Here is a 24,611-nt window from a genome sequence, read left to right as displayed (position 1 = left end):
TGGCAGCATTGAGCATCAGAGGAACCTTGCGCGACCAGCACCCGGAATTGGTCGCAGCGGAAGAGAGCGACGAGACGGGGTTGGCACCTTAGGCTTTGTACGCAATAGATTCAAGGAACGGGACAATGAAGCAACCGAGAATGAAGATGAAGCCCAAAGAGGAGGAGAGGACGAGGGACGGGCACTTCTCGTCCTCCCCCAGTCGACCGGGATGGGGATCGGGGGTGTCATTCGACGTGGCCGCGCTGAGGATGTGCCAGCCAACCTCTGGACCTACGCCACTCCGCTCGTTGGGTGCACAGGGAACAAGATGGGTTTCTGTTCATTCTTTCTGGCTTGTCTCTACAGTCTGGTTTGATTTGGTTCCAATTTACCATTTCCACCTCCCACTTCCCAGTAGTTGAGTGCTGGCAAGTGGTGGTCGCGGATGGATCGCCGTCGCTTTTGCGCCAACTCCCGGCCGATACTCCACGACCTGACGAACTTTGCTCCAGCCATCCACCCCATAACACTCATGATTTCAAGTAAATAATCCCATCGGAGTAGATGTCCAGGTAGAGCGACTCATTCCCCCGTTGGTACAAATGGCCCTGCCCCCGGGTTGTCGCTGCGGACCAGACGGTCTGGGGAGGCTGTAGCGGCCGATCCGTAGGAACCGGAATGCGATTTGACATTTTGCGATCGAATAGAACAGCGCGCAAGGTGCTGAATGAATGAAATAGATACATGGAGGATTCAATTCGCATCTGGGAAAAGTAGGGAGGAGATTGTGGGGGAGGAAATGGGCGCATTTGGGGAGGGCGAAGAAGGACTGCCACCGACGCAGGCCAGCTGTGGTCGCTTTGGGTGAAACCAGACCATCCATCCATCCATCCATCCATCCAGCGCCCACTCCTCCTCCTCCTCCTCCTCCTCCTCCTCCTCCTCCTCTTCCTCTCCTCCTCATCCTCTTCGACACCCAACCCGATCGTTTTCGCCCATCCATCCTCCCCATCCCTCCCCCCATTTTTGGTGCATATCTATCAGGTAGGTTCCCCTTCATCCTCAGAATCACTTTGGTGCGCCTGTCACCTGTTTCCCCCTCTCCCACCGTCGCTGTTCTCCTGACTCGCTTCGGCTCTGCGTGATGCCACCGCTGACATACCCAAGCGCTTGGTAGAATCGACTCACCTCTCCCACGGCCCACCTCCCTCCCCCCTCCCCCCCCCTAAAACCGACCTCAACCACCATCGCTCCACCTCCCTCATCATCTTGTCGGACAAGGTGTATGAGTGCGACACTCGCCAAACAGGTTTGATATTCCATAGGTGCGTCTTCGATGCTCTCCATCCGCTTCCGATCGCTTCGGGTCGCTTCTCCTCCAGTCTTCAATCCATCAGGATTCGACGAGGGAGTCGTCGACATCGTTCATCCTCCCCCAGATATCCTTCTTTCATCCTCCTCCATCCTCATTGAATGCCCTAAATTCACATCATGCTGACCGTTTCGCTGGTGTCTATTCAGCTTTTCGACCGTCTTTTCTTCCCTTCCCGTCGCTGTCGGCTCTTGCGACTTGGGTGCAGTCATCCCATCGACCACCCTTCGTCATCGATCTTTTCCCATAAAAACAATCGCGGGTGATCCATCTATCAGCCAAGCCTTTCTGGTTTTCTGTTGTGGTAGGTTTAGATGGAATTTGCCCATACCCTCCTATTCCCGTCTCTGCCTTCCCCCCCCCCACCCTCTCTCCTCGCCCGGGCCGCTCTTCCCACCGAGTTCGAACAGCCGATTGATGCAATCATCAATGTAGTAGCAGCGTGGTAGCCCTTCCTCCTGGACCCTCCCACCATGCAGGCTGCCCACTACGAACAGCATGTTGCTCCTGGGGAGTCGCCTGTCTACACCGACCATCGTGCGCTTCAGGAGCTGTCCCCCAGGACCTCGGTTCCCAAGAACGTCGCCTTCGAGCTACTACTTGATGAGAACTCCAAGGTCCGGGCCCGCATACCGATGCGAGTCCAGATCTATCCTCATGACACCACGGACTCCATCGTGACCACGGTCAAGAATTTTTACGGCATCTACGATGGCGTTGCCAGCGGCGTCAGCTTCGAGGATGAGCAGGGCACCACCCTCATTGCCAGGTATGAGAACCTAAGGAATAACATGACTGTCTATGTGCGGGTCATCCCCGTGCAAGCCTACACCGATGCCTACGGCGATTCTTTCTATGGGCAGTTCCCCGCAGAGAATCGCAAGCGTCCCAGTCTGGGCGAACCGTTCCAGTTGGCGCCGGCCATGGCGCCGGCGCACGCCTTGGAACATGGGCAACTGCCATCCCGTCCGGCCTCCCGTCTCGCTCGCAAGCGCAGCATCTCGCCGTCCGGGCGGAGCCGTCGGAGCGCATCCCAACACAAGCTTACATCCCGGCCCGGCAACAAGAGCAGGGGGTCCAGCACCCATGGCAGCTTCCATGAGGATGGTGGCTCCGGCTACAGTGACAGCGAGGGCGGCTACTCGGGGACGAAGAAGTCGCGAACCGAGCTGTTTGCCAGTTCGGATATCAGCATGGAGAACATCCTCCAGGATGGTCGTCGGAAACGGCCCAAGTTTGAAAGCTCGGTTAGTAGTTCTTCGCTCTTTTACTTCTTGCGAAGACACTCCAACTAACGCACCCTTCTCTTTAGGAATTGCCTTTGTTCGTTCCTCCCCAGGTGCCTCTCACCACATCTACCTCCTCGATCTCGCCTCAGCGCCGGTCTGTCGGTCAAGAAGGTGCCATCTCGCCGTTCGCGCGCCCCACGCAGCGCCCCTACACCACCCAGCAGCCATTGCCCTCTCCGCAGAGCTATGGATATAATGAGCAGGCCTACAGTCTCAGTGCCGCGCGGAATCCCGTCTACGCCACCCCCGTGGTGCCCGAGCACGGCCACCGGCTGCGCGATCGGACTACCACCCAGTCGTCTGGGCAATACAGCAACCCGGCCGGTCGGAGTGGCGGGCCCGGGATCCTCCCCACCCCCGATCCCACCATTGCCAGCTGCATCTCCGATGAGGATGTTGCGATGCAACTGATCCGCCTGGGCGACGCATCCAATTTCTCGCACGGTCGGACGTCGGCGTCCACTCTGGACGATGCCTTCAGCGGGGCCGCCGACGCGGCATCGTCGACGGGTGCGACCAGCGATGGAGACGACTACAGCGACGAGGACGATGATCTGCCTGCACGGACCAAGCAGAGACTGGACTCCAGCCCCATGCTCCCCCCTGGTGCGACCAAACACATGCACAAGCGGCTGGACGACATCCTTCCCAGCTTTGACAGCTCGGATGGCAGCTACGATGGCTACGATGATGAGTACCATCAAGAGGACCTGCACGATGGGCTGGTGAAGAATGAGAATGACGAGGACTCGCTGTACAAGCAGTGCGCTCCCAAGTCCAAGAAGGCGAAGAGCCACCGTGCCCCCAGCACCGCCCCTGCCAAAGCGCGGGGACCCAAGCCGGCACCGGCGCGCCCCAAGAGCAGCAAGCCGACGGCCAATGGAGTGTCGCGCAAGGTGAAAACGGCGTCCCTTCCGGTCGCTCCGAAGGTCTCCGTGTCGCCGCAGATGATGAGCCCGCCCCCAGTCCGCAAGACGTCGACCTCGTCGGTCAACTTCCAGCATCAGCTTGCCGCGGACGAAGAGGACCTGTCGACCAAGCCGCGTTGCCAGCGGTGCCGCAAGAGCAAGAAGGGCTGCGACCGGCAGCGGCCTTGCGGACGGTGCAAGGATGCCGGCATCGGGCTGGACGGCTGCATCAGTGAGGACGAAGGCAACGGTCGCAAGGGCCGCTACGGGCGCCACATGGGGGTCCCCGTCAAGAAGTCCTTCGATGCGTCCTCGGATGAGGTCGAGACGCAATCGATCGTGGCGGCGCTGCCCGTATCGTCGGCGGTCACGGCAGAGAAGAACAAGAAGCGCAAGCGCTAGATGGATCCTAATCCGGCAATTAGGATGGCCACGCCTCCGTCGAGGGCCCGGGCCCGTATACTTTTATCTGCTTTTCTGCCTGCCCTCGTACAAAACATTCGATGAGCTGCGCCTGGATGGCTGCGTTTCAACCCACATATTACTTTTTTCTCTCTTCTTCTTCTTCTTTTTAACATAGACGAGTTGAATTATTTCTGTGCATCATATCACATCCTTCCCCTCCTTTACCTTACCTTATCACCCATGACCTGCGACCTGCGACCTGCGACCTGCGAACCGTTGACCTGATCCTCTCCACTACCACCACTACATCATATCTGTCCTTCGTTTGACTCGAATTCATCGAATCCCGTCCCTCCTTCTCGAACCTCCGAGCCGCGCGCTCCCTCCGCTCCCTTCCCTCTCCTCGGGTCGCCACCCCGGTCGCATTACACTCTGCATTCTACCTGACCGTGACGTGTGTTGTTTATCATGGATAGTCTAGCGATTGATCTGAGCGGGTTGATTGAGCTTCCTGTGTTGCTGGTGTTGCTGCCGCTGCTGCTGCTGTTGTTGCCGTTGTTTTTGTGCTTGTTCTTGTTGCTGCTGTGTCTTTGGCGTTCCCTGCGCCTCCACTCGCTCATTAGCCCACATGACGTGCGAATGTATCTGGATTGCTTGGTTGGTTGTGTTTTTGAATCACGTTGCTTGTATCCGTCTGATTTCTGCTGAAGAGGTCGACACTGTGATCGCATAGGAAATATATATTGATCTTCGGGACGTGGTCTGTATAGCTGTAGCACCCTTAGGGCTGGACATGCGGTATGCTGTGGGGTACGGTCAAACTAGTAAAGTATTCTCTATAGCCCATGTATCTCCCATTCACTGAACAATCAATCAATCCACCCACCCTATTGACTACGATTTACTCCTACCCCGTCAATCACCGACTGTCAACAACCAACCGCACCCTCACCGCCTTCCCGATCCATCCTAGCGGGGCCTCATCCGCAGCCCCGCAGTAGCGGCCTTAGGCGCGCGCTTCCTTGTTCCGTTTTTTTTCCGATTTCTCCAACGCCGCGCGCGGATCCGACAAAAAGTTCCATCCCCCTCTGCTCTATTCGTTCTCCCACCTTCGGCTTCACCTCTCACTTACATCGCATCTAAAACTCGCTGTCTGTACTATATCACCTACGCATACCTACCGCAGATCACGTACTACGTACCGCCAGCGCATGCTCAACTAATGCAACGCAACGTCCACTGATTAACCCCCGCCTACTTACTTACCTACCTATCTACCGAACGGACGGACGAACGGACGAACGAACGAACGAACGAACGGACGGACGGACGAATCTCATCCACGCGCAAAAGCGACCAACCCACCAACCCACACAAACACCACACAACCACACATACTAGGCAAAATGCCCCCCAAAGCATCCCGTGGCCGAGGGGCAGCCACCAGCGCTGGCACCCGCTCGAATGCCACCGCGAACGCAGCGCCCACGAGCGCAACTGCAACCTCAACACCTGCTCCCGACACCACAACCCCCGGCCCATCCACCTCCACACGCGCACCCGTGCAACGCCTGCAATCCCTCAAAAAACGCACGCCCTCGGGCAGCATCGGGCCCTCCGCCGCTGCCTCCGCCTCCGCCTCCGCACCCAGCGGCCCCCCCGGTACCGGCGAACCCGCGAAACCAACCCTCAAATACAAGCCCCGGGCGGTCAACCGCCGAAGCAAAGAAGAGCGTGATGCGATCGAGAAGCTCGAGGCACAGCGGCACCGCGAGCGTTTAGCGGAAGCGGCTGCGATTCAGCGCGGCCGGGGCACCTCGGGCCCTGGGGGCCGGGGGGCCGGGTTCGGAGCCCGCGGACGGGGCGGGATGATGGGGTCGGCGGGGCCGTTGGGGGCTGGGATGGCGGGTGCTAGAAGGGGACGGGGAGGCCGGTTTGGGGGTGATTCGAGACATTCGAGTATGTCGCGGAGTCGGTCGGTCATTGATCTTGGCAGTGGGGTGGGAGGGGCTGGCGGGGCGGGGTATGTTTCGTCGGATGAGAGTGATTCGGAGTTGAGGGTTAGTATTGATCAGATTAATCTGGAGGGGGATGGGGAGGATGACGAGGATGAGGAGGCGAGGGAGGTCGTGGAGAGGAAGAAGAATGGCAAGGGCAAGGGTGTGGTGAAGTATGCGGATGAGGAGAGGGGGTTGAGGCCCATTCGCGTGGAGAGGCATGAGCATGAGGAGCGCACGGTTAGTGTGAATATGGAGTCGAGTACGAGCAAGTCGGCGGAGTTGAGGGAGCAGGCGAAGGCGAAGGCGAAGGCGAAGGGTAAGGGGGATGATGGGGATGATGATGATGATGCGTTGTTTGTGGTGCAGGATGAGGTGGAGGAGGGGGTCAAGGTCAAGGATGAGCCGAAGGATGATGATGAGGATCATGTTATGGTTGATGTTCCCGAGGCGCCGACCACCGATGATGGCTTCCTGCCGGTGCAGAAGGTCAAGGTGCGCAGACGCCTGAGTCCCCCCGAGACGGCCGAGTCGACCCCCCAGCCCGACACGGATGATGCTCCCGCCGTCAAGGACCCGAAGAGTCTGCTACGCACCAAGGAGGATATCGAGGAGTACGAGCGACACGAGCAGGATCTGGAGATCGTGAAGGATCTGTTCCAGAAGGAGCCCGAGCCGGAACCCAAGGAGACGGAGACGACCCCAGCGGAGGGAGACGCCCCGGATGTGGTCGCAAACGACCAGGATAAGGGCAAGGAGAAGCAGGAGGACAAGGACGACGCCGATGCCGAAGAGGACCACTCCAAGGACAAGCTGGCGGGTCAGCTGTTCCTGATGCAATTCCCGCCCATGACGCCGAACCTGGTGGTGCCGGGCAGCAACCTCGAGAATAATGCCGATGGAGCGGCTACGGGGACGACTACGGGCCAGGCTGATGGCAGCGGAGGGGAGCAACAGCAACAGCAGGGCGTCAAGCGCGAGGAGGGGGCGGAGATGGTGGATGGCGGGGAGGATGGCGCAGCCACGAGGGGCAGCTCCAAGGTGGTCACGGCATCCGACTGGGGGCTCAGCGCCGGACGCGCCGGCAAGCTGAACGTGCATGCATCCGGGCGGGTGACGATGGATTGGGGTGGCATCAGCTTCGAGCTGGATCGGGCCACGGCCGTCGACTTCCTCCAGGAGGCATTGATCGTGTCGACCCCGCCGGGTGCGACGGATGAGGAGTTCCCCGACGACGAGAAGAAGGTGTGGGCCATGGGCCAGCTCAGCGGCAAGTTCACCGTGATGCCGGACTGGAGCAAGATGCTGTGATGGATGGCTGGGATAGACGGGATGGATAGTGGGGAGATGTGGTGGTGGTGGTGTTCTTGTTTATTTGGAGGCAGGGTATTAGTACGTACGTCATCGGGTAACGAACGAACGGGGTTGCGGAAGTGGGATGGATGGCTGGGAGGGATGATCACATTGTTGTCACCACAGTAACAACTCAACTACTTTGTACTCCGGATGGATCGATAGTTTGTTAAAGATAGAACTGTCATGGTTCGGACGATCGCTTCGTTATGACCATTGCCCAGAAATGGGGTACGTAAGTCCAGGGTCACATTGTCTGTTCGCTGCCCGTCGCTGCCCGTCACTGCCATCCATGCGCCTTCTTGATCGGCGCGGAGGCACAAAAGCTCCTATTATTAGCACACGGACCACCTGCTGATAGCATCAGCATCATCAAATGGGGTGCTCCCGAGGCCGGGAGGGGTGTGTGTACATACATAGTAGTGTAAGTAGCGTACAGCATCATCCCGGTGAGATCATTTGACGGGGCGGTTTGGGGGGGACAGACCAGAATACAAGATTACTATAGGCTGCAAATTAATGTCTCACCACCGGCGGTATTACCAGCAGAATGGCGATGCGCTAGCTACCAGATGCCCGTTCCCTCAGGCCGCAGACAGCCTCAGAGCCAATGGGGGGAAATGAACGCTCCCCTCGCGTGGAGTATCCGTTTCTGCTGATTGGCCGCCCGCCCCAGAGCCTCGCCTAATCGGGCCAAGCCCGGGACAGGGATTGACCCTGGGGTTCCACCGCCGTAATCCCTGACAAGCTTCTGCTGGTGGCACGAGACATCGATCAACTGGCGCTAGTCCCAGCCCGTGCTGACACGGCTGGATTCTGACCAATCCACAGCTGGAAGATATCTCCACCTGCCCTAATTGGGGGCCACTGACCCACTAGCCCACTGGATATACTGGAAGTGGGGGGGCGGGCTTCAACGCTAAGTGGAATTAAATTTCCACTAATTTCCAACAGGGTCAGGGCCCGTTGGCCTGTCAGCGTCTGGCCGTTTCGGTGTCCTCGCCCCCTTTGCGCGCTTTTTCCCTTTCCTCTCCAGCTGCTGCTCTTCCTTTCCCTCTTTCTTCTTCCTCGTCTTTCCTCCCTCCCTCCCCCTCCCTCGTGCTTCTGACATACATCGCGGGTGCATTGGACTGTCGTTGAGTTTGCAATAATTATACGCTGTCGTTGTCGTTGTCGTTGTTTGTTGTTGTTGTTGCTGCCTTGCGTTGCTTACCTACTCACGTCCTGTCGTTGCCGACCACCACCCATCCAATACATACCAACCGCCATCTGGCGGGTTTCAGGAGATAAACCAGCCAGTCGCTCGTTTCGGTCCTCAACCTTCGCTACCGTCCGTCCGTCTTGCGTCCGGTTTCAGGTTTCACCCGGATTGCCCTCCGACTGTGCGACCGGTTCCTCGGGTCTTGTTGTTGTTGTGGTGGAGGATTGATTCGATTCTTCTTCGCACGAGTTTTATCCACCACCACGTTCGGGGACTGCCTTGCTTGCATTGTTTACATCCATCCACACCTCCGACGTATATATCATACATCTACGCACGCTTTCCTCGTTCCCGTCCTCCATAGTCGCATCTGCGCGAATCGCACACCCCAATCCACCTCCACCATGAAGCCCTCCACAGTCCTCCTCTGTCTCGTCCCGACGATAGCCCTCGCCGCCGACCAGGCGCCGCCGCCGCCCGCCACGCCCTCGTTGCCCAACGCCAACCCGCCCGCCCCGTTGCCTCAGATCCCGACTCCGATAAATAACCCCGACGACGATGATGACTCGACGTTACATCTGGAGGTCCGTCAGGTCCAGGCGGTCGCAGACTCCGACGCGACCAGGGTGCTGGATCAGTGGCCGGAGCCTGCCAGCGGCACGATCGGTCTGGGCACGCTGACCTCCTCGCCGGGGAAAACCAAGGCCCTCCGCGCCCGCAGCGAGGGCACGCTGGGCCAGACGCCTTGGATCGGCATGGCCATCGGGTTGACCTGTACGGCCCTGGCGGCGGTCATGCTGGGATGATTTGTCGTACGTCGCATCGCATCGCATCGCATGTCGCATGTCGCATGTCGCATGGATCCAACCACGCATCGCATCCAGCCATTCACCCACCCACCACACTTTGCATTTGGAGTTACAATTCTTTTCACGACAGTCTTTGGTGAACCCCCCCGCCTCCGGGGTCGCTATTTGCTACGCGCGCATCATCGCATATGCATTCGACTCGACCTGCAAGACCCCCACCCGGCAGACTTACTCGCTAGTACTAGTCACCGGAGTCTCTGCAGGCCGGTCTTGTTCTATACTTCACTTCACTTCATTTCGATTCTTCTCCTCACACGGAGCCTGCATTGCTACAGCTTCTGCATTCATACCCCCACCCCCCATTGTATAGACCGGGGGTCTTTTTTTTTTTTTTTCGTTTCGTTTCGTTTCTTGACGCTTCATTGTACGTGTACATGATACCTTGGATTTGCACTTTCTGGCCCGGCCCGAGGCTTTTTTATATTCTTTATTTGACGATGTATCTACTACTACTACTACTACCACCACCACCACCTACTACTTACCTTACCTTATGAAATATTTACCTCACAGTTTCTTGTCTAGTCTCCTTCTCTTTCTCTGGCTGGATTGTGTAAGGACGGGTGTACCAGTGCCCCGCAGCCAATGGATTAATGCCCCGATGCGGCCTTCCTGGGACTTCCTTTGTTCGGGCGTCCCCCGATCCCTGGTGGTGAATACGAACGGGGGTCTGGCTGGCTGGCTGGCTGGCTTGGCTGGGGGACAAAGATGCTGACTGGATTCCCACTCTCACAGTTACTCACTGCTGCCGATGATTGATGGCTGACTGACTGGCTGGCCGTTCTTTATTCTGCTTCTACAGTCTGTCGCTTGTCGACTTACAAGTAGCAGATACATACTTCATCCATTCACCTCACCACCTCACCCTACCTCACTTCACGACACTCACTTCTCCAGACCAGACCAGAGCAGCGCCTACCCAGCAAACAGGTCAACAAGCAAACAACAACCCCAACGAACTAACAACCATCCAACCCACCAACCACCAACCACCAACGCATCATCTCACCACAACAGCAGCAGCAGCAGCAGCAGCAACGAGAAGACAAAACCGAAGACACAAGATCCAGAATGGCCGAAATCCCCAACAACATCCCCCCATACACCCCCATGAGCTCCCTCGGGCACGAGCTCGGCACGCTCTTCGGCTTTCTGTCCGCGTGCTTCGTCGTCATGGGCGTGTATGTGTATTTCTGGCGCGGTGAGATTCCTTCTTCCTTCTTCCTTCATCACTCACCCTCGCCCACCCTACCTATCCCCCCTCAACCCTCCAAACCTAAACCCTAAAACAAACGCTAGCCGCCGAACACCGCGACGAAAAAGCCGAACAGCTCCGCCGCCAAATGCTCCTGACGCGAGGCATCCACCACGGCCAGGGCGGGGTGCGCGAGAAGATCCTCCTCCAAACCCGACCCCCCAACCAACCGCTCCCGGGCCAACCCCAATCCTCCACGCAATCGCAATCCAACCTGCAATCCATCGGCACCCTGTCCGCCACCCCCTCGCAATCCATCTTCCAGTCGCAGTCGAACCTGCAGTCGCCGCAGCAGCGCACGTTCGTGGAGCTAGGGAGTGAGGGCGAAGGTGGTCCCGGGGACGGGGGAGGAAGAGGATGGAGGTCGCCGGGGGGTGTGAGTAGTTTGAGTCCGAGTCCGAGTCCGGTTACCGTTCCTGGGGTCGGTGTGGGAGGTGTTGGTGGTGGTATGGCCAAGAGGGTCAATTTGAATGCGGCCAGTTTGGCGACCAAGTTGGGGAATCCGCCCAGGGAGGAGGATGTCGAGATGGATACTTTTGGGGGGAGATGATTTTTCTCTATCTACTACTTCTACTTCTTCTTTTTAGGTACTGAGTGTCGTCTACTTTACTTGACTGAGTTTATCCACCTTGATGTGTTGTGTTTAGGGGGTTGCTTTCTTTCTGCTTTGTATGCGCTGTGTGTGTTACTCTGTACTCTGTACTGTGTGTGTACCTACCGTTTCAGCTTTCCAAGGTACCTTTATACTTTCTCATTGCCTGCTCAGTCCAGTCCAGTGCATGTCCATCCATCCATCCGGACAGACAGACAGACAGACAGTAATATCATTTCTATTCGCCCGCTTTACTCATCCATGTATTCATATATTCATATACCCATCGCAACTATCCCCTCCAGCGATAAGACACGCTACTTCCCAATAGCAACAAACAAGCGATCCCCAATATCGCCCAACCCGGGCACGATCATGCCGCGCTCATTACACTCGCGATCCACGGCGCCGGTCCACACCTCCACGCCCTCGGGCCAGGTCCCCGCCGCACGCTGCATGCCGGCCTCCGACCCCAGCACGCTGAGCATGACGACCCGCTGCACGCCCCATTCGCGGAGCAGCTGGATGGCGGCTTCGGCGGTGGCGCCCGTCGCGATGATCGGGTCCAGGAGGATGGCGGTGGATGCGGCCGCCGTGTTTCTGCTGCTGGTGGCGGTGGGGCGGTGGAAGGGGAGGTTGTTGTAGTATTCGACTGGTTGCAGGGTGAGGCGTTCGCGGAAGAGCCCGAGGTGGTAGATTGGGACGGAGGTGGGGAGGAGGTTGTTTAGAGCTGTGTGTTTTAAGGCATGGTGTCAGTCTTAATAGTGCAAGCAGAATGTAAGGTAGACTTCATACCCTCGACCATACCCAGTCCGGACCGCAGGATCGGGACTATAGCGATGTCGGACGGGTCGATGTCTTTGGTCTCGTAGTCGATTCCGAGCGGCGTGTGGTCCTGCATTGGATGGTGAGTGAGTGAGCTGGTGTATTATTGGATTGGCTGGTTGCCAGGTAGACCGGAATGGACGTACTGTGCCTGATGTCTTCACCTTCCAGCCTGCTGCAAACGCCTCGACACCCAGGATGGTCGCGATCTCGTGCACCAGATCGCGCGTCTCGCGGGTCGAGGTGGAGGCGGATCGCAGCTGCGAGAGCTTGGCGTGGAGGAGGGGGTGGGAGGAGACGTGGACGTTGGAGGGGAGGGACATGGTGGATGGTAGGGGGTGGATGAAGCTGGGGATTGATTGAGGGAGAGAGGATGAAGTAGAAGAGGGGGGGGAGGGGAAAGAGGGAAGTATAAAGGAGGAGACTCTAGGAATGAGGGGTAATCAATCGCCAGCGCAGGAATGCCAGGCCGTCAGGCACACGCAGGCACGCAGGCACGCAGGCACCAGTCACCTGTTCTGGTCCAGTGATCTGCGGAATGTTTCTCCTTCGTGGACTTTCTCACTTTCTTCACTCTCTCACTTCCTCACTTCCTCACTTTCTTCACTCTTCTTGTCTTGACTCTCCTGCACCAACTATCAATCAATCAATCAATCATCACCCCATGATAAGCACCCGCCCCGAATCCACCGGCCTGATCCGATCCACCTCCTTCCACCATGACCCACTTCCTCCGAGCAGCTTTTCTCCGCCAACAACAATCCTGCTTTGCTCTCTGACCCTTCTGCTTCTGCAGCAATCCACCCACATAGAAATGATCCTGTGATAGACCCCCGACCTCCGCCATGTCGCGTCGCGCTTCCTCCGCCTCCCACCATGCTCAGGGCGCCGACCTCTACGCCACCCTCTCCGAGACCCGCGCGCCGCCCCCGACCGGCGAATATGCCTCGCAGCGTCAATCCTGGGCTGCCGAGAAGCCCGTCGAGGCTCCCCCAGAGGCTCCCGCCGAACCGATCCCGGAAGGGCCGCCCGCCCTCGAGCCTGTCTCCCACGCCGTCACCCAATTCTATACCCTCTCCTACCTGGTCTTCTTCGCCATCTTCGGCACACTGGCCCGTCTCGGCGTCCAGGCCCTCACCTTCTACCCCGGCGCCCCCGTCGTGACGGGCGTCCTCTGGGCCAATGTCAGCGGCTCGCTGGTCATGGGTTTCCTCCTCGAGGACAAGAACCTCTTCCGCGAAGAATGGGGACTGCCCAGCGGCCCCAACGGCACCAACACCCCCGAGGAGGCCCAGGAGCGAGCCAAACAGCACAAGACCGTCAAGAAGACCATCCCGCTGTACATCGGACTCACCACCGGCTTCTGCGGCTGCTTCACCTCCTTCTCCTCCTTCATCCGCGACATCTTCCTCGCCCTGACCAACGACCTCTCCAACCCGTCCACCAGCGTCATCGCCTCCCGCAACGGCGGCTACAGCTTCATGGCCCTCCTGGCCGTGATCCTCACCACCGTCGCCCTCAGCCTGAGCGCTCTGATCTTCGGCGCCCATCTCGCCCTCGCCCTCGACCCCATCACCCCCACCTTCCCCTTCCGCTTCACCCGCCGCTACCTGGACCCCCTCTTCGCCGTCCTCGGATGGGGCTGCTGGCTCGGCGCAGTCTTCCTGGCCATCTGGCCACCCGACCGCCACGACCACGCGAAAGAAGTCTGGCGCGGCCGCGCCGTCTTCGCCATCGTCTTCGCCCCCCTCGGCTGTTTCCTCCGCTTCTACCTCTCCATGCTGCTGAACGCCCGCCTCCCCAAGTTCCCACTGGGCACCTTCGTGGTCAACATGCTCGGGACCATCATCCTAGCCATGTGCTACGATCTGCAGCACGTCGCCGGCATCGGAACCGCCCTTGTCGCAGCCACCGCGTCCTCATCGATCCTGACGAGCTGCCAGGTCCTGCAGGGCGTGCAGGACGGATTCTGTGGCTCTGCGACCACGATCAGCACCTGGGTCGCGGAGTTGGATGGCCTGAGTCGGAGGAGATACGCCTATTTCTATGGTATCACCAGTATTGCCGTGGCTCTGGGATTTTTTGTCATTATTGCGGGCTCCTTGGGCTGGACAAAGGGCTTCGTCGACCCTGTCTGCTCGTGAGTGTGACTGTTGAACTGAAATGACTGGATGACGATGCCCTTTGGGGTGACTGGACTATATCTATATCGATATCGATACCTATACCTATACCTATAATACTTATACCTGCATACTATCTATCTATCTAGAACGAATCATAATGATAATCTCTCCTTTTGGACCCTATCCCCCTCACTTCCCTTCCGGCGTCTTGTAATGTAAAAGGTCCAGGACCTTTATAGACCCGCATGAACTTATAATTCTCGTGTATCAATAACTCACTCACCCACCCAACTGATTCACACCAACTACAACATCAATATCCCATAGCCTCCCTCTATCTAGTATCTCTCATCGTTTTCTCATCTCCACCCACCACCACCCTGACCATGCATGCATGCATGCAGGAGTAGTAGTAGTAGTAGTAGTAGTAGTAGTAGTAGTAGTAGTAGTAGTAGTAGTAGTAGTAGTAGTAGTAGTAGTAGTAGTAGTAGTAGTAGTAGTAGGGGTGGTGGTGGTGCTAAGATATGGTCATGCCATCCGAGGGCGATAATAGGACGAAGGCAGAGAGATGGTATAGTTAGTTGCCTGATTCATAGAATTGATAGATGTCAGATACAGTCTACAATCATACTACTCTACAGACCAAAGTCCCCGCCAAAAAAGTTATATTTTGTGTGCGCAAATTACTATTGTACAGAAGAACTACAAGAAGCAGAAGCAAAAGTAAAAAAAGTCAAGAGACAAAACAACATGTGCAATTAACAGCAAAAAGAAATAAACATGGAATTTTCAAGAGTAAGCAGAACGAACAGGACGAACGCAGACATGAAAAAGAAGCAGAAGCAAACAAACAGACTGTTTAGAGCGGAGAAACATCAACCGGCGGGGACACGTAAACACATGACGATATCAGAACGATATAACTCACATTAAGAAGAAGGCTTCGAAGAAAAGTAATAAACCAAAGTGTATGCGAACGAACACTAGAAGAAGACTAACAAGAAAAGAAAAATAGTATAACGAACAAAGGTATCAAAAAGGCCAAGGGACAAATCGACTGGCAGGTTGACCAAACACGCTGATGCGCAGATGAAGAACGGAGGGCACTAAGGATTAAGGGTGTAGAAGGGCGTATAGAAGGCAAAAAAACAACAACTCCACCGAGTGCTAGGATGAACACGCAGGACCAGCCGGGTGTCGAGATGTTGCCTTGGGAAAACAACCCGCAAAAACATGAAAATGACCACACCGGACTCCCGTGAGCTCTTGCGAAACCATAACGCAATGAAAGACGTCGCAGCAAAAAAGGAAAAGCAAAAAAAAGGGTGAAAGAAAGAGTCGGGGAACGCCAGCAAGAAGCATTATGCAGCAGTCCAGATCATCGCTCTGCCACCCCTTGCTCATCGCTCCCGACCCGAAATCCGAAATTCCGCCAGTGTCCCAAATCAGAGTAAGACCAAATGCCCGAGTAAGGAGAGTAGGGTTATCAAAAATGAAGTGTGAATCGAAGAAGTGACTCGAAGAGTCGTGTGAATCGCATGACTAGTATGCGGTGCCAACGCTGGCAAGCGTCTTCGTCGGCATCGGGTGAATAGGCTGGTCCTTGGCCACGCGCAACGAATCTTCGTAGCCGACCAAAGCCTGAGAATGAAGCTTGAATGACTCGCCCATGAGCTTGGTAATTCTATCACATTGTTAGCATGCGGTCCACAGTCTTCCGGAACAATCAACTTACCCCCAAACAACCACGCCGTCTAGGATGTTACCCCATACACGGGCCACGGTGGAGCTGAGTTTACCAAACGCATCGACGGCGTCATCATCGAACAGGTTCCGCACCTTGTTGTAGATGGCCATCTCAGCCTCAGTCGCGGGCTCTTCGTCATGTTCCAGGCGATAGAGCCAGAGGCTGAGGATGACCATCAGGTCCAAGCCGCAGAGCGGATGTTCGACGCTCCAGTTGGTGGCTGAGGTCTTTGCGACCCAGTTGATTCCCTGCACAGCGGCAATTTCAATGCACTCGAAGCATGACTGAATCACCTTGTTCATCTCCTGAGAGCGCTTGACCTTCTCGCGAGCGACCGTCATCGCAGCAGCGACTTCGTAGGATGAATGGTAACGCAAGGCCTCCTGAATGGATTTGAGATCGACCTCTAAGCGGGCGCGGGTGTTGCGATAGACGGCCAAGGAGTTGAAGATCAAGGGGTGGCCCTTCTGGGGGGTGCTGAGCGGCACGACGATAGTCTCCGGCTCGCACACCTCAAGCGAGCTCTCCCAGGTCTCCAGCGCCAGGCGTAGCTTGTACTCCGTCACCACGTCCTGTAGGGCCTCGAAGCTCCTCTTGTGGTTCCAAACCTGCAAAAACAACGCGTTGATCAGGACGCGGGTCGCGAAGGCGCTATAACGCGTCTGCTCGCCCTGGAACAGGCAGTCGTGGGCTTCGCGCACGGTGAGCGACGTGGAGGATGCCAGGCTACGTCTCCACGCCTCGTCGTCCGAGGTATCAAGGTTCCACAGGGATTCGGATGAAGGCAGTTCCAGGTTGTCGAACTCGTCAAAGCTCATCGCGGGAGTGTGGTTGAAAGTCAACGTGAGCATGCCGAAGAAGATATAAACCGCATAGTACGTCCGGCGGCAGGATTCGTCTTCGATCCACTCATCGCGGGTCGTCGGTTGACCGTCGCGTGCTTCGGTCCGGAGCTTCAATTGATAGCGGTTCCCGGCAACCATCTAAGACCTTTAGCACTATCATTTATAAGTACGAGGGAATGTTTTCTTACATTGGCAAGAAGACTCTTGATAGAGCAGGTCCATTCGAGCCCCTTGGGGTCGCCACTCCAGCTCTCGAAGATCATGTTCAACAGCGTGCTCTGCATCGCCCAGAGCGGGCACTTTCTGGAATCAAAGTTATCCTTGTGCTGCAGGAACTGGTTGACAAGCATCTTGGATCCAACATGGAGCATAAACGCGTGCTGCCTCTCGAACGCATACAGAGCACCGATGGAAAGAACGGCGAGCAACAGTGGCGGTGAAGTTTCGGTAGGCTTGAAAGACTCCTGGTGCAAGAATGGCAGATGCGGGTGGTACAGGTTGAAGTACGTCGACAGATACTTGTTCAGAGCTATCGTCGCCGGGAGCTGGAAAGTGTCCGGAAGCACCCCGAGAGAATCCGCATTCTGCAGACGTTCGAGGACCATGTCGCGCTCCATCTCGTTGGCGATTTGCGGAGCCTTGGGTAACGTCAGGGCTTGGCTCGGCCCAGGAGACCGGCGGTAATTGACCGGGCTGACCGGTCCTGTCATTGAGGGATACGGCGACAGGGCATTCGGGGTCGAGTTTCCAGACATCGGGAGCGAGTTGACCAACGAGTGTAGCGAGGGAGCCAGGGCGTCTCCCACAGGGCCGTGCCGGTCCATATGCGACTCTGAGCCACTCTCTTGCGAGAGAAACGAGGATCCCATGTGTTTCGAGTCGGCAGGGGAGACAAGCGTGTCCCAGGGCATTTGCGGTAACGTTGCGTTGCCCGACAGGTATGACACGGAGGGATCTAGGAGTGAGCCGCGTCCCGGGGAAAACGAGCGATCCGACTCAGCACGGTCATTGGTTTGACCAGTGGCGGCGGCTGCGGCCTTATGTTGGAAATCTGTCATCAACATGGCTGCGGTTTCAAGGTCAACCATACCATCACTGCTTGCCTCAATTTGTTCCAGGGTAGCAGGGTCAATCGTTATCGAAGGCTTCGACGGGGCGGCCGCGGGAGACGGCTTTCGCACGCCTGCGCCACCGCCACGTCGCCGACCCTCAGAAACGAGCGGTATCCCACCGTCCTTTGCGTGGACGGTACGGTCATGACGGAGCAGGAGATCTCGGCGCACGAATGTACTCCTGCATTTTAAACACTTGAATGGCCTTTCTTTGGTGTCTGTGAGGAAACGGGGGTCAGTGTCGGGCTCCCACAACGCTTGAGGGACGCGTCTTCCCATCTGTGAACTGGTGGGATCATGCGAACCTAGCCCCGCAGGAAGGGGTGACGGAGACGGGAAGGAAAAGAGGTGGGACTCACGCGAACGTTCGTGTCTGCTGCGATGTTCACTTCGGCTGAAGGCGCGATTGCAAAATTGGCACTTGTATTTCTTCTCGGGGACGGAGGTCTTTTTGGCGGGCAAGTTGCTCGCCGGGTTGGGTGCGGTTGGAGCCATAGCTTCAGACGCTTGAGCGAAGGCACAACCACGACGGGGAGTCTCAGTAGAGCAGCGACGTGACGGGGGAGTGCGCTATCGTCCCTTTCGTAATTTCACACCGGTTCTGAAGGCGGGTTGACGATAGGAATTCGGTTTGGTGCCTGATCATTCCTTGTGTGGGGGAATACTGGCGGGCAGTTGTGATGGAGAGAGGGAGGGGGGGGGGGGGTCCAGCCACAGGCGGACAAGAGGGGAGAATCGAGGTGGCGGCTTTAAGAAACCGAGGGGGGGTGAGGAGGGGGGGGTTAGAGAAGGATGGAGGGAAAGGACGACCGAAAAGAAAAACAAAAAAGAGGAAAAAGGAAAAAGGGAAGAGAACCAATGTTGAATGCTACTCCGAGAGAGGAAGAGGGAAAAGAAGAGGAGAGGAGGAGAAGAGGAGGGAGGGGGAGGCGTTGAGAGAGAGAGGGAGGGAGGAAGGGAAGGAAGAGGGAAGGAAGAGAAAAAGAATGGGTAAGAGGAGGAGGGGAGGGGGATGGGATGGGATGAGGAGAAAGTAGAAGGGAAGGGAGGGAGAGAGTGAGCGAGCGAGGGGTGCAAGACCGCAAGACTGGAGGGCAAGACCGCAAGACCGCAAGACTGGCAGCAAGTCGCGCCAGGACGTGGGCACAAGCCCAAGGGCGACTCGGGCGATCGCTGGATCGCGACAGACAGTGAGGCGGTCGTGTCCAGCGACGGCGGTGTTGGCGGGTTTGGGCGACGGGCAGCGCAGCAGAGCAGCAACGCAAAGCAAAGCAGTGCCAACAGGGAAGTGGAAGTGGAAGTGGAAGTGGAAGTGGGAGGCGGGAAAGAGGGGCTCGTCGGCGGGGGGGGGGAAGAAGCGAACGAACAGGCCAGTCCCCGGATGAGCCCACGCACCGACGCCCCTACTGCCACCCGCGTCGCCCCTCCTCGCCCAATCACCCTCCCCCGCTCCCCATCCTGACTAACGGCGTTCCCGGGCTAAACGCAACCCGGTTAGGACACGTCCACTTTTCCTTTGCGGACCCATATTTCCCCAAAGAGACATCACCCGAAAAAATAATAATAATAATTCTGAAATTCGCTGCAAGAAAATAAAATAAAACAAACCGGAAAAAGAGAAAAAAAAAAAAAGAAAAGAAAAGAAATCAGAAAGCGAAAAATAAATCAAGTCGACACACCCGCTAAAAACGACACTACGACAGCACAACAAAACAAAGCCGACCAGCCCACTGCAGCCCACATGGGCCGTACAGTAGTAGCCTTCCAACCCGTCAACCCGGTTCAGCCGGGGTTCTTGCTCGACTGGCTGAAATCGACCGTTTGGGAGGCCAGGCGTGGTCGAAGGGAAGGGAGACTACGGAGTACTTTGTATATCCATCCACTCGGCCTGTTCGATCCGCCGCCCACACACACACTCACACACACTCTCTCTCTCCGGTACTTCCTTCTACCAAGGGAAAAAAAAAAGGACATCGCGAAAAGAAAAGAAAAAAACTCTCGCGACATCCGAGAAAATAATCCGAGCGAAAAACAAACGTTACTCTTCATATGCACAACATTGGGCAGCATCTTACATGTTTCCCCTGATGAGTTATCCTAATACTCATGGTCAGTTATTTCATCATTATTATTTCTATCTACATAGCAGTAGTATCATCCTTCTGCCCTCCCCATCTCCTGGGGAGGGAGATATCCCCTGCTAGGGTTAACCCACTCCGATATTGATCCTATCCCTGTTGGGTGATGGCGCCCCTCGCGCAGCCTGATTCGTGCAGTCGCGGCCAGGTATTCCGGAGGCCCTAGAAGAAGAATCATGCTTCGATGGGTATTCTGGCTTGCCAACGACAATCCATGCGATGAACTTTGTATGTCGGACTCTACGGATCTCGCGACTCTCTCGACTTCCGTCGCCATTATTTCATTGTGGGGTTCTGGTCTGAGGGAGGCATGAGGGCAGCTTCATACGGTATGGTATGTAACTTTGTTCAGTGGGGACCAGGTAGTCCGATGGGGACGGAGTACAATAATGCAGTCACTGACTGAGAGGGCTGGCGGGCTGGCTGGCTGGCTGGCTGGCTCCCTTCAGGTTGAACACATTGCTAAACTGGACTTCCAAACGGTTCGGACAACCTACCTGCTGTGAGTAATAATGTGTATCCTTCCTCCCTAGCCCTCATTATTCATCGGGATTCTTGGAGGGGTAATAGTAAGCCGTAGTTGTCGTCGGGGGGGGGCATCCCTATCGCCCATCCCTATCTGACAGCGCAGAATTGAAATGCAAACTTGGTACAGTCGGCTGCGGGGCCGTCCAGACTCCAAGTCTCCAAGTCCCAAGGGCAAAGTGCAAAGGTCAGGTCGACAACGATTGCAAGGAGATTGATTGCAATACAATTGCAGTCGATGTACTACTACTGTATCTTGGTCATTGCATGCACCCGGTCCACCGTAATAAGAAGGGAAGGAGAAGGGAGCCCAGGAGGGCCAAGAGAAGACTAGAGAGCATCTGGAAGAGGCTAGGCCGGGGGACCTTCCAGGCGAATTGGCAATGCTCCCTCCCCTCCCTCCTTCTGTCTGTCTTTTCCCCTCCCGACCGTCCAATTTTTTTTTTTTTTCGCCCCTCGTCAGCCCCCCGACCCCCCCCTCCCTTGCCCCTCCGACAGGGATCCGACGACTGCGAAATGCCACGGATCCGTGTAGCCGCGCCCTTCATTTCCACCACGGCCTCTCTTCGCCTAGCCTGGCTAGGCGGGCTATTCGACCAAACAGGCCTGTCCATTCCTCACACACACACACACACACACACACACACACGCACACACAGCACAGTACAAACCAGATGTCCTTTCAGCAGGCATCCATCCATCCAGCACCACATCCACATCCACATCCACATCCACATCCACATCCACATCCACATCCACATCCACATCCATCCACTCATTCCTTTCCTATCAATCTGAATCCAGGAGTTGTCCTCCCCATCCCCGCTCCATTCGTTGCTCGGAAGAGAGAGCCTTCATGGTTCATCCACCATCGAACCAACCTGCCACCCACGGATTGAATCTAACCATCTACTTACCCCTCTGACCCCTCTATTCCCCCTCCTTCCATCCCCCTCCTTGTCCTCATCAGTCGTCAGTCGTCACTTTCAACCCCCCCCCCCCCCTCCCCTCCTTGGGATCGACTTCGCTAGGATCCCCGTCCCTACGTAGACCACCCGCTAGCGATTTGATCATCCGCGACCTGCTCATTTCCTCGCGATCCAATTTGTGTGAATTGGGTTCTCGGCCTAACTGCATCCGCCGTAGTCGGGATGCGTCGTCGAAACTAGCCGGTGGATCTTCAAATCGAGCGATGCCGTTGTTCCAGACCCCCTCCCTCCCTTCCTTCCTTCCTTCTCCTTCTCCTCCTTGCCCCGGTCCGTCACGATGACGAGAGTTTAATCTCGACTCAAATGTCCAATGATGCATGGATTTTTGACACGAACCTATGGAGTACTTTACTTCGTACCTACTTAGTACCTACTTACTTACAGGTATCTACAACACTGACTGAAGATTCTCGGCCCGTCAAGTCAAGTCAGATTGCCAAGTCAGTCCCGCCAGACAAGGGCAAGGGCATGGGCATGGGCATGGATGTATCGTATCTATTGAGGTATCATCTGGGCTGGAAAGCATGCTTGGCCAGGAAAAGCCACCCGTCATCACGCAGCAATAGGAGAATAATGCTGACGATGTGATGTCTCTCCGGGGCTTGACAGATCATCGTCCAGTGCTTCGGGAGCGGTAGATATCGAAGTACTTACTAGCTAGGTAGCTGTGTACCTAATTTCTGGGAATCGCCTCATCGTCCTCCACCGGGCGCCCCCCCTGCACCGAAGGGGTAAATGAAAAGACGACGCCCTATGGACTGGACTCTCTGTGAGGAGGGAGTGACTGACCACCGTTGTCGTCGCGATGGTCAGAGACTCACTCAGCCCGGCGCATGGGTTGGTTTGGTTGCCTTCCAGCTCGGCTGAGGGTCAGCTGCTGCTGCGGCGGCGGCGACCAACCCCGACGAACGACCCCAGCATCTCAATCAGCAGATGCTGAAGAAACCTTCAGTCAGCGAGATAACACCAGATCTGATTTTCTTTTTGCTCGTTTGTCTACTTTGTACTTTGTACTAGTACTCTCCGTACTACTCTCTCTCTCTCTGCCTTAGGGAAGTATACATACGAAACACTGTCACAGGTGGGGTGGAGATGCAATGAGTGACGAAACCAAGTATGTAGATACATAGATAGGTACATAAGTACAATACCCACAACGGACCTCATCTTCCCCATTATTAATTATCACCAAGGAAGTAGGACAGAAGTCACACCTTTTGTCCTCAAGACAGTCTAGATACCTACTCAGCACTCAAGCCAGTGACTGGTCCCTTTAAGGATGCAGGACTGCATCATTCCCAAACGCTATTGTTTCTGTTTTTGGCAGTTTTACATTCAAGCCAGAGATGCGTCGAACTAACACCGACTACCTAGTTCCCTCTGCATAAGTGGCATGGGGGGGGGTGGGTGGGTGGTTCTGGTTCTGGGTCTTATACCGAGGCAGTTAGCCTGGAATCCAGCGTGACCCTAGGTAGGGTTGGGAAAGGCTGTGGCTGCCTGCAAGCCCGCGGTCGCGCCTAACCAGCCTCACTATCACTATCTACTAGATACAACTCGGAGACGCGCCCGGGTTCCGCGTCGCCGTTCTCTGAATCATGATGAACAAAAGACAGACGACAGACAGACAAGACATCCCGTGGTCAGATGACGCTGGTGGTTCCGAGCCTGTCCTCGGAATTTGGTTCGACAGCCCAGGTACCCGGTCGACTGAAGTGGCGTGCTGTTCCTTGACGTTGGTGTTGGCGTTGGCGTTGGCGTTGGCGTTGTCTGGCAGCAGAGCATAGCATAGCATCCATGTTATTGTTTCTTGCTGTTGTCGTCGTTACTGACCTCCATTCCTCACCGTCCCCAGTATCTACTCCGTACTCCGTATCCATCATAAGGTTCCCGTAAAAACCCGGCATGCGGGTGGGGCATCGATGGACCCCGAGCCTGACCCACCCGACGCGGTTAGTTACTAGGGGAACGCACATGACCATGAGGAGGGCGCAAAAGTACGCCAGGAGGATCGCGTGCATCCAAAATCGATATCGAGGATTATCCATCCATCCATCCATCCATTGATTTAATCTATCTACCGTGCCACCATCCACGGAGGGGCTTGACGAGCCATCCCACTCGCGGATCCATCCGGTTACCTATCTATCTACTCCGTACGGAGTACTGTCTATCCATTAGTTGTCTCCATCGTTGACCGTCAAATGTCTGTCAATCAATCAATCCATCCATCCATGCATGTCACCTTCACCACCGGTTGTCAGTTCACCCACGACCAGGATCACCCTGGGTGGCTGGGCCGCTGTTCAGGATTGACAGCCCTACTAGTAGTACTCCGTCGGGGCATCCACCCTGACTCCATCCCGATCGGGCCTAGCGCCGTGACCGGCCCATTCTTACGGTACGCCGGGCTCACCGCTTTGAACTGCCAGGCGCCGCGGCTGCAGGAATAGAGCGGTGAGGCCGGAGGGTTTACGCTTTTGAGAAGGTCGTCGGAATGTCTGTTCGATTCCTACACGTCCAGCCGCCCGACTTTTGGTCGCCCAAGGTTGGTTCGACTCGAACCCTGCTTGCAGCAGCGCAGCAGCAGCAGCAGCAGCCAGCCAGCCAGCAGCCAGCCTGGGAGGATTTAGTTCTCGATCCACTTTCCGAGCCATGCAGCGGTCCGACCCCGTCAGCGCCTCAGTTGTCCTGGCCTGGATGGAATCATGGAAAGAAGAAACAGGACCTCGGGGGCGATTTATCTGCTTTCCTGGTTATGAAGCATTGTTCGAATTGCTCTGAATCCAGGTTTTCAGGGCGTCCGTTCATCCAAGCAAGACTAATAATCTAGAGCCACCTGCGTACGGACCATGCAGTGGCTTTCTAGCTGGCGCACGGGGTCAAGGGAGGGGAGGGGGGGAGGGGGGGGGGCAATAGTGCAAAATCTCCCGTACATACCGATCCATCCATCCCATGATCGATCATTTCCGATCCAAGCTCATTTTCTCCGGGAAGCGCGTTCCCCATTCATTCATTCCTGGTGAGACTCTGGGATAACGATCATCCTCGCACACGCTCAGTTCGTCGCCCCCCCCCCCATGG

At 56.3% G+C, this 24,611-nt stretch overlaps 9 protein-coding genes across 9 annotated transcripts; 7 read left to right on the top strand and 2 right to left on the bottom strand.

Moving 5' to 3' along the window:
• Positions 1–1,827: 1,827 nt before the first annotated feature.
• BO70DRAFT_285218 (putative C6 finger domain protein) lies at positions 1,828–3,953 on the top strand (the record flags this gene model as incomplete). The annotated part of the gene is made up of 2 exons (XM_025539151.1): positions 1,828–2,601; positions 2,667–3,953. 2 exons carry the CDS (start codon positions 1,828–1,830, stop codon positions 3,951–3,953), a joined length of 2,061 nt encoding a protein of 686 aa, XP_025402171.1.
• Positions 3,954–5,160: 1,207 nt separating this feature from the next.
• Positions 5,161–7,425, top strand: BO70DRAFT_158049 (putative DNA-directed RNA polymerase III RPC4). Its single transcript, XM_025538255.1, has one exon. The coding sequence runs from the start codon at positions 5,363–5,365 to the stop codon at positions 7,262–7,264; it is 1,902 nt and encodes a 633-aa protein (XP_025402170.1). The 5' UTR covers positions 5,161–5,362; the 3' UTR covers positions 7,265–7,425.
• A 1,486-nt stretch (positions 7,426–8,911) lies between these two features.
• On the top strand, positions 8,912–9,313 carry BO70DRAFT_393500 (uncharacterized protein; the record flags this gene model as incomplete). The annotated part of the gene is made up of 1 exon (XM_025546377.1): positions 8,912–9,313. One exon carries the CDS (start codon positions 8,912–8,914, stop codon positions 9,311–9,313), a length of 402 nt encoding a protein of 133 aa, XP_025402169.1.
• A 1,148-nt stretch (positions 9,314–10,461) lies between these two features.
• Positions 10,462–11,388, top strand: BO70DRAFT_359284 (uncharacterized protein). The gene is made up of 2 exons (XM_025542506.1): positions 10,462–10,577; positions 10,676–11,388. Exons 1-2 carry the CDS (start codon positions 10,487–10,489, stop codon positions 11,179–11,181), a joined length of 597 nt encoding a protein of 198 aa, XP_025402168.1. The 5' UTR covers positions 10,462–10,486; the 3' UTR covers positions 11,182–11,388.
• Positions 11,283–12,437, bottom strand: BO70DRAFT_359282 (uracil phosphoribosyltransferase). The gene is made up of 3 exons (XM_025542505.1): positions 12,195–12,437; positions 12,019–12,118; positions 11,283–11,953 (listed from the first exon to the last, which is right to left on the bottom strand). Exons 1-3 carry the CDS (start codon positions 12,369–12,371, stop codon positions 11,541–11,543), a joined length of 690 nt encoding a protein of 229 aa, XP_025402167.1. The 5' UTR covers positions 12,372–12,437; the 3' UTR covers positions 11,283–11,540.
• A 456-nt stretch (positions 12,438–12,893) lies between these two features.
• On the top strand, positions 12,894–14,325 carry BO70DRAFT_377436 (FluC/FEX family fluoride channel; the record flags this gene model as incomplete). The annotated part of the gene is made up of 1 exon (XM_025545191.1): positions 12,894–14,325. One exon carries the CDS (start codon positions 12,894–12,896, stop codon positions 14,190–14,192), a length of 1,299 nt encoding a protein of 432 aa, XP_025402166.1. The 3' UTR covers positions 14,193–14,325.
• A 1,391-nt stretch (positions 14,326–15,716) lies between these two features.
• BO70DRAFT_285528 (C2H2-type zinc finger protein) lies at positions 15,717–18,373 on the bottom strand (the record flags this gene model as incomplete). The annotated part of the gene is made up of 4 exons (XM_025539165.1): positions 15,717–15,858; positions 15,910–16,904; positions 16,955–18,096; positions 18,238–18,373. 4 exons carry the CDS (start codon positions 18,371–18,373, stop codon positions 15,717–15,719), a joined length of 2,415 nt encoding a protein of 804 aa, XP_025402165.1.
• Positions 18,374–21,074: 2,701 nt separating this feature from the next.
• Positions 21,075–21,535, top strand: BO70DRAFT_359280 (uncharacterized protein). The gene has a single exon (XM_025542504.1). It carries the CDS (start codon positions 21,216–21,218, stop codon positions 21,438–21,440), a length of 225 nt encoding a protein of 74 aa, XP_025402164.1. The 5' UTR covers positions 21,075–21,215; the 3' UTR covers positions 21,441–21,535.
• A 2,339-nt stretch (positions 21,536–23,874) lies between these two features.
• On the top strand, positions 23,875–24,484 carry BO70DRAFT_157913 (uncharacterized protein). The gene has a single exon (XM_025538254.1). The coding sequence runs from the start codon at positions 24,025–24,027 to the stop codon at positions 24,358–24,360; it is 336 nt and encodes a 111-aa protein (XP_025402163.1). The 5' UTR covers positions 23,875–24,024; the 3' UTR covers positions 24,361–24,484.
• The last annotated feature ends 127 nt before the right edge of the window (positions 24,485–24,611 follow it).

Source organism: Aspergillus heteromorphus (assembly GCF_003184545.1).
Source record: "Aspergillus heteromorphus CBS 117.55 chromosome Unknown BO70scaffold_4, whole genome shotgun sequence".
NCBI classification, from domain to species: domain Eukaryota; kingdom Fungi; phylum Ascomycota; class Eurotiomycetes; order Eurotiales; family Aspergillaceae; genus Aspergillus; species Aspergillus heteromorphus.
The sequence above is the reverse complement of the archived record's forward strand: the minus strand, read 5'-3'. Positions and strand labels throughout refer to the sequence as shown.